At 58.5% G+C, this 8,639-nt stretch overlaps 1 protein-coding gene across 1 annotated transcript; it reads right to left on the bottom strand.

Annotated features, from left to right (window-relative positions):
• Window positions 1-1,406: 1,406 nt before the first annotated feature.
• Window positions 1,407-8,103, bottom strand: BESB_026040 (rhomboid protease ROM5; the record flags this gene model as incomplete). Its single annotated transcript, XM_029361284.1, has 10 exons — window positions 1,407-2,072; window positions 2,544-2,659; window positions 3,011-3,111; window positions 3,652-3,773; window positions 4,150-4,208; window positions 4,457-4,607; window positions 5,014-5,171; window positions 5,721-5,982; window positions 6,618-6,705; window positions 7,064-8,103. 10 exons carry the CDS (start codon window positions 8,101-8,103, stop codon window positions 1,407-1,409), a joined length of 2,763 nt encoding a protein of 920 aa, XP_029215639.1.
• Window positions 8,104-8,639: the final 536 nt, after the last annotated feature.

Raw genomic sequence — 8,639 nt, 5'->3', positions numbered from 1 at the left:
GTTTTCATGTCTTCTTGGGCGTCTAGCGCTGCAATCTGAAGTTCCAGCTCGTGTATATATACAGCGGGCGGCTGCCCTTGCATAGACCTTGGCTACAAACACCAAACGCCGGGGCCTGTCCCCTGACACACATATGCATCTGTAGGCGGTTATAGAGAGATGGATTTAGATACAGGAGATATAGATACAGATATATATAGATATAGACAGACATAGATACAAATCTAGAAAGATATTCGTTGTTTCAGCTTTTGTCTAACGGGAGGCACTACGGAACATACGTGCGCCGGTACAGTCTCGACGAAGACACGCGCGCATGGGACTCTATATGACCTAATAAGAATATATCTCGTGGTGCAGGCAGAGCTTTATAGAGGCTGTGAACTCAATAAAAATAGCTGTGATTTTCCACTGGTGCAGCACTGAAACATGGACGCAGACGTGGCGATGAGCTCCCGGCACACGCTGCACAAGATTACATGTGTGGCCCCGCGGTGGCCGTTGTAAGCTCACACAGATAGGCGAACCACGTGTGTAAGGCTATCACTGTCATACGCAGATCATGAGAACTTCGCAGTTTTGTAGGTCGTGGAGGCGTGTCCCCTCGACCGAGGCATGGGTGTTCGTGTCTGTGCTGAGTATTAAGCGTGAGTGAGATGCTGAAGCATATCTGTTTTCCAACGCGCAATCGAGCTACCCGTCGCAAGCGTTGTCTCTCGAGGTCACCCGCAAACGAAGGATTCTCCGCTGGCTGCTGGTTCGGCGGACGGGAAAACCGGAACTGTTGAACAATCTTATCGTTCTTTTCCGCCCGACAACGCAGCACTGAAATGAGGCGGCAAAAACCCAAGTGCCACAACAGAGACAGGGCACAACTCACGCAAAAGAATTTTTGCGTCGCGTGCAAGGCAGGGACGGTGTGAAAGAACCCCCGACGCGAGTACAACAAAGGAACAAGGCCGCGCCCGGATTGAAACAGTTTGACGTTTGCAAGACGGCCTCCGGGCAACGCAAATCGCCGCAGAGGGCGAAGCGCCACAGACAACAGAAAAAGTCCAGACACTCCCCGCTTCTTTGATTTTTCTCCATTTGCCGTTTGCGTCTATGCATGAATCGCTGGGCTCACATCTTCCCCCCAGAGGAGAGACAGTACTTTGCGCCCTGCGCCGGGCACATGCATGGCGTCCCCTATAGGATGTGCGAGGCAAATAAGCAGCTCCCGCAGCGCCGGCACGCGGACTCCACTGTGCGCGGTTCGTTGAACGTGTCATGACACCTGAGGCTGTCGCGGAGCGACATAGTGGGTGGACGAAAGAGCCAAACACGGCGGTTTCTGCCTTTTCACGGATCGGTCAACGCCGGGCAGATAGCAACCAAGCGACGGCGCCTGACATCTTCTTTCCAGTCTAAAAGGGTGCGGTCGCAGCGCCTTCTGCACTCAGCTTGCCGTCTGGGGTCTCTGGGGACTGAGACGTATCACCTCGCAGAGTCACCGGCCTTGGCACCTCGGAGTCAACAGCGGGCACGGGAGCATCAGGCGAAGATGCGGAAGTCGGCGCCGCGGTAGACGAGCCTTTGAGCAGATTCTCGTACGCCCGCCTCGCAGAGTCCCACATGTGTATCAAAGCAGTGACTCTCCCCCTCGGGGCTTCGGAATCGCCTGGCGAGCTCTCAGCTGTCGTCGCGCCCGGCGTCGTCGCTCCCATCTGGTCATGTCCCTCACTCCCACTGGTGCCCACTGTCGATCCGTCAGCCAGCCTGGCCTTGAGGTCGTCTACAGGCGCCTCTGCCTCAGCATCCAAAGTGTTGCCAGGCACCTCCCCTGCGAGCAGCGCCTTCCTGCCGCAGAAGACATCCGCCGCGCGGGCGGTGGTAAAGCACCAAAAGACGCCTTCGTTGACGCGAATCGTATGGTGTGGAGACAGCTTGGTCTCCTCTCCCGGAAAGGGCTTCACGCGGCAGCAGTGGCAGCCTGCATGCCCCGAGAACGAAAACCTGCCCGGCGGAGTCGGCAACGACTCGTAGTACGACGGCACCAGCAGGTAGAGCCAAAGGACAATCCAGAAAACCTGCTGCACGCACCAGCACACGCCCCCGGGGGGACGAGGAGAGGGGGGATAAACATGCGCCAGCCACGGCTGCTACCAGGGTCCACAAACTGGATGACGAGCAAGTTCTTTCTCCTGGTACGCGCACACATTACGTGTATATATATATATATATATATATATATGTATATGCTGATGCGTCAGAGTCCGTGTGAGCAGTGTGCACATCGCCCCCCACCGGCTGCAGACGTGAGTAGCGATGAGACTTCACGAAACAGAATTGCTTTCAAAGTTGTGGGTCGGCCCCCTACTACGCGAGCCACGTATGCGCCTACCCAAGACGCTGGAATAAACACATCTACATATATATATATATATATACATATTCGTATGTGGGGTGCCTGGCTGCGTGGTGAGAGGCGAAAGCAGACCAGCCTGCCTGCGGCTGCGTGTTTTTCTCGGTGTTGAATCCTTGCTGTCGAGAGCTTTCCTTACCAAGCCTACGAATGCGACCAGGCGGATACACCACTCCCGTTCATGACCCCGGAGTTTCCAAGTGATCTGCGGAGGACGCAACTGGCCTGCGTGGCGTTGCCGTCGAGCTCGCGCCACTGCAGGCGTTCACAGCACAAGCGCCGCACGCACGCTCAGCGAGCGACTCCACGATTGCTTACCTGTCTCCGCTTTCGCGTGATGGACGAATCTCCACTGGTGTTGTAGATGCCTAGAAACGCACACGTTCTTGCTTAAGAATCAAGCGGAACGAAACGCACGCGGGGGACGCCCCCCAACGTGAAAAAAGTAGGCCCCTCTGTATTCATACAAATACTCAAAAAAATGTCTATAGAGATATACATACGTGCATGTGCACATAAGCCCTCGTGCCTGTCGCCCACGCACACTTTCGGTGACTGTATCCTGCGGTTCCAGCATTCACGTTGTTTGCTGCGACGCTTCCTTACGGCGTTGACGATTCGCGCCTTGCAGCTCATCGCGTTTCGCAGAGGGGAACATCCACGAGCAAAGACACGAGGACGCCATTCGCTCCGTCACGCCCTGCCACCTGAAATACCAAAATCCAGATTTTGAAGAAATGCGCACACTGCGCGAAGGTCAACGCCGCGAAGCCACGCACACGGCCGATTGCGTACGTGCGCTTGAGTTGTACTTGAGTATTCAACGCCCATGAGCCATAGAAATAATGTCCTCATATACATGTACGTGTATATTCACTGGATTGCAAGAACGGGAGCAGAAGATGATACGAATGTACGGTGCCAGTCGCTCAAGCAGACCGAGATAGAAAGTCTAAATGCGTTAGACAGTAGACCCTAGATAGATGCCCGCTGCGAGCCGATAAAAGCTTCTGACTGCCGACGAATAGCGAAACCAAACAGATGGCGAAACCAGCGCAGCGGCCACGGGAAATAGCCCGCTGTTCGCGCATGTCTCTCTTTCGAAGACCGAGGGCAGGGCGTGCTCTGCGGAAGTGAACCGAGCGCGAACTGAAAGCAGACCTGCTGTCTGGATCAGCTGAAGGTACAGATTCGATGCTTCGTGTTTCGTTGCCAACGTCAATCCGGGCCTAAGTCCCGCGACTCACCGAAACCCGTGAACGGAGCGTATGGTAGCGAAGCCAAAAAGTAGACCGCCGAGGTAGCCCCCCAGATGGGCGTTGTTGTCGACACTTCTCAGGCCTATCATGTTGCCGAAATGCGCGAGAAGCTGCGACAGAGGCGCACAAGACATCCCACGGCCGTGGCAGCGCGCACGTCTGACCCGCGTTCTTCGCAAGCAACATACATACATACACATATTTATACATCTCCATAGCATATGTAGACACCTCGCAGTACTGTGCCGAGTACGCATACTCGTGAGCACGTCTGCCCCCCTGGTGGCGACTAGAGCGCCCCGTGCAGCCACATTCAGAGAACGAGCCATGCCTTACGAAGTATATACATTTATATATGCATGCGGACACAGTTTAAAGCAAATATATATATATATATATATATGAGCGCGCTGTACGTGTCACGCATGCGTGTGCGTTTATCCCCCCGGGCTCCCTTTCCATGCAAAAGACTTCGACGCCCCTTACCACCATCATTAAGATCGAGAACACGAGCCAGGCCGGGCTGCCGATGTAGTCCCAGTACTCTGAGACAAGTCGTCACAGGCACAGCGTCGGCACAGCACGCAACTCGCGTCAGTTTCCCGTTTCTTCTCCCTTTCCTTCCTCTGAGCCGTGTGCCCAGTGCCCTGGCTGTCACAAAAGGCTTCCGCCAAAATCCTAAACCCTGCACGCTCTGCCTCTCGTCAACCACCAAATCAGCGTCTGCGCTGCGTCGCCGAGCGTGAAAAGCCGCACACGTGGCCAAGCCTCTTCTCAGCGACCCGTGGCTCACCGATTGCGAACGGGAGAAGCGCGCCTAGGAGGCCGTAGAACGCCCCGGACGAGCCGACTGTGACCGTGCAGGGGTCGACGACGGCGCTTAGGAGGTTGCCAGACACGCCACTGACGCACCAGAGCAGCAACGTGCGCAGAAACCCCCAAGCCTGGAGAGCGCACACACAACAAGAGAATGCCGACTCCTGCCCAGTAACAGGGCGGTCACTGCGCCTAAGTGGGGAGGGGGTCGGAGAGGGGGATGCAAGGCGCTCGATCGCGCAACTCGAGCGGAACCCCTCGAGCCCGATCTAGCGTTCGCGATGGCCGCGGCTGATGTCCTAACAGAGGTGAAGAGCGATACAACTACGGAAGATCCTGCGTTGCATCGCAGCGGTGTGCGCACACCCTAGACTGGCTCACAGACCGGCTGGCGAGGAGGAGCGCCAAGCCCCGTGTAGAAGACCCACGCACGGTAGCAGAACGCGCGAACCTGTGGAGCTGCATTCCGTTCGGATTCGCAGCTTCAGCAACCTTTGAAACGCGGGTCGCGGCCGCTGTCTTTCACAAACCTACAGGCTCGATGATCCAGAGAGTCTGCACCTGGCAGAGGAGGTTGACGAGGAGATGAATCCAGCCACCGTGGAGGTTCATCGACCAAAACACGCGGAAAACTTCCCCGTAGTTTCGAATTTTGTTGGTGTCCAGACCGCCAAGCGGAGTGAACACACGAGCTGAGCAAGCGCAGCAGGACAAGAACAAAAATCGAGAGCTGCACGTTGTTCTAGAGACACTCGGTGCATCTGGCAAGGCTACGCACGCCGATCGACATACACGCGTCAAGGGGGAGGCCTGTGTGAGCGGTCATTCGGGGGCCGGAAACACCGAAGCAGTTGCACCGTCAGTCTTCGTCTCGGCCGCTACTCCGTGCGTCAGCCCGCTCATTTCCGCGTGGTGTTTTACTTTCGCCTCGAAGTGTCTGTTTCGAGAGTCATTTAGGGTTTCGCCTCCGCCTCTTTTAGCGTTTGGCGTTTAGGGCTCATCAGGCTCCGGGGCCTTCGGCGCCCTCTGACCCTCCGGGCCTCCTTGTCGCACTCCCGCCCCCCCCTCTACTGCCTTCTCTCGTCTCAGCTGTGACAGGGGCAGCTGGGCGGGTCCCTCTCTCGCCCTGCGTCCTCGCCACGCCTCTGCAAGCTTTGCACCCTGTTGATCACTTTCGCGGCTCCTGGCACCCCTGCTCCCTCGCCCTCTCGCAGGCTGAGCCACTCTGCGGCTTGACTCACCGTTCGGCGAGTCGAAGGAGGCGGCGTACTCCAGGGCGTCTCCTCTGCGCACGAGGGAGCTTGGCCATCCGCGGTCGCTCGCGCAGGAGCCGCTGGCGCAGCGCCTGATCGTCGGTCGCGGACTCGTCCCTTGCGACTCGCCTCCGTCGCCGGCGGCGGCGGCCGCGTCGCCCTCCCCCCCCGCGCTGGAGTCGGAGTGGGGGAACGCGGAGCCGCCGAGATTGTGTTCGCACGCGCCATAGCCGAAACTGATGACGCGGGGCTGCGGCAGAAACAGAGTGCGCAAGAAGAGAAAGCGACTCGGCTAATCCGGAGCTGCACTTACGGGAACATTCACCAGTCCACGCGTTACTCTGCAGCCCGTGCGACACGCCGCCGTGAACAAAAGCGAACCTGAAGCGAGAAAGCCGCGACTCGAGGGGGGAGCGGCGCCGCGCACATGGAGTGGAATCCGAAGGGCGCGGCTACGGCTCGAAACTAGTGGAAACGGTCGCGGTTACGCAAACGCCTCTCCACCCCTCGCTCCACAAACCGAGTCGGAGGCGAGGCGAACGTAAACGTGAGACCTGCCGGAAGAAGGCCGACGAAAATCCTCGTACTTAGCGGGCCAGGCACTCTGTCCCCTCTCTTTCTCCTCTACCTCTTGTCTACCGTCTCCATGCACACATGCATACCTATGTTTACATACACATATACAAACAAACATACATACATACATACATACATACATACATACATACATACATACATACATACATACATGCATACATACATACATACATGCATACATACATACATACATACCTACATACATACATACATACATACCTACATACATACATACACAGATATGAGTTCGTGCGTACGTGCTTCCCTTGCGCCGGTGCTGCATCTCACCATACGCTCGTCTGGGGGAGCGTCGTAGGAGGGGTAGATGACGGGAGAGATGCATCGCCCGTTGAAGGTGGTGATGTTGACAACGAGTCTAGCGACAGGAAACACAGTGGATCGACCCGAGTTGCATGCGGCTCCGGCAGCAGGCAACTACGCAGATGGCGCGCGGGAAACCGCCGCGGACACGAAGCGCGAAACAAAAACCAAACTGAGCGGAGTAGCGACGGAACTGTGGGGCCTGCGCGTGATGCAGTCCGGCCGACGGAGACTGAAAACGTGAACAAACGTGAAACCCACGTTTGTTCAGCGTAGATCGGTACCTCGACGCACAGGTATTTGCTTCCACGGCCACAACTCGTTTCTCGTGTGCGCTCTCTGTCTGCGGCATCGAATTGAGCCAGTTCGAGCCCGCCCCGCCCTGCTTCTGCCGTGGTGGTGTGGGGTCTTACTCTTGAAGAAAGACAAAGAGAATCACCGCACTGGTGGTGTAAGTGACGAGAAGTTTCCCTCGCATCGGAAAGCCTTTCTGCCGGTCAACGAACGGGTGGAACACGACCCCCATGACGTCCCTGCATCTCAGCTCCCAGCCGCTCAGAGCTGCGGCCACGGTATTCCTACTCGATGGCTTGGCTTCCTTCGCGGCATCCGCCGAAGATCCAGGCACGACGGCCGAGGGGGCGTGTCTGCGTTTCTTCCCACTCTTGCCGCTGCTGCTGGGCTCTCGTCTCTCTCGAGACGGCCGGCGGTGACGCGCCGGCGACTCGCTGCGCCTCGTGGGCTCGTCTCCACAGAGATCGACGCCAGCGGGCGCCCTCTCGCCTGCGTCGCCAGAATGAAGGTCTCTTCCGCCGCCCTGATGGCCTCCTCCGCGCCCGTCTCGGCTCTGGCGCGCGAGAGGGGACAGGGACGAGGAGGTGGGCGGAGACTCCGCGCGTCGTTCTTCGCCGCGCTCGCTGCACCCAGGCATTTCAATGACGCAGGCTTCTGCGCGTCGCTCCGCGTGGGGAGGCCCATCCTCTCCGTCTGCCGGCTGTCCAAAGGCCTCGTCGCCGACGTCCTCCTCCGCGCCGTGAGGCGAAGGCAGCTCGACGGCGGTGGACTCCTCTGAGCGGGCTCCCGAGCCTCGCCGTCCCCGCTGGCGCGCCTGCGAAAGAGACCTCGGAGACTCAGACCCCGCCCCCTCCGAGCACGTCGCCTGCGCGCCGCCCCGTCCCTGCGGCTCTCCGCCGCCGCAGCCCCCTGCGGGAGGCAACGGGGAGAGGTGACCAGAGTCCGCCGAGCCTGGCGACCGCGTCCACCTGGCACTCGAGCGAGCGGCGCTCCCTCGCGAGGACGCAGCTCGTTCTTCCCGGTCCCTGCGCTGCTGCTCAATGGCGCGCTGACGCTCTTCAACCTCCTCGACTTGCGCGCGGACGGAGCCTCGCCGACTCGCGCCCTCCTCCGGCGGACTGCCGCGCCAGTTCGGAGACAGGCGAGCTGCGTCTCCCATCTCGTTGGGCGTGGAAAAAAAGACACTTGAGGCACGCCTCCGCACCAGCTTGCCCCCCTGCCTCGACTGAATCAAACTGGGCGGCGAATGCGGCGTAGCACAAGGCTCCGAAGCAGCGGACGAGTCATATCGAGACGCGGCCTTTAGACGGCTGCCGCAGCTGCGCGCCGGAGATCGAGCGCGGCGACACGAGTGAGGACGGACAGAGGTGACACGCGCTCAACGGCAAACAAGAACACGGGAGAGATAGAGGTGCGAAGAGAGTCCCTCCTCCTGAAACCCACAGGCACTGCCTCTTCAACAAACTCTTTAAGTCAGAGCCTCTTCGAGAGAAGGGACACAGCCGCCTTCGTTCAGTCAGCGAAAACGGCTGCCTATCGTAAACCCTCTCTCACTGAGCTGTGATAAGAGACGAAGCACGCAGAAGGCAAGGCGGAAGCAGGGAGCTCTGGCACCCGGCTAGCCGCGTTGCGTGAGCGTCTGGAAGGCGGCAAGGCATTGAGTCGCTCGGGAACTCGTCTAAGAAGCCGTTACTC

Source organism: Besnoitia besnoiti (genome assembly GCF_002563875.1).
Source record: "Besnoitia besnoiti strain Bb-Ger1 chromosome Unknown contig00014, whole genome shotgun sequence".
Taxonomy (NCBI): Eukaryota; Apicomplexa; class Conoidasida; order Eucoccidiorida; family Sarcocystidae; genus Besnoitia; species Besnoitia besnoiti.
This window is presented reverse-complemented; position numbering and strand designations above follow the sequence as displayed.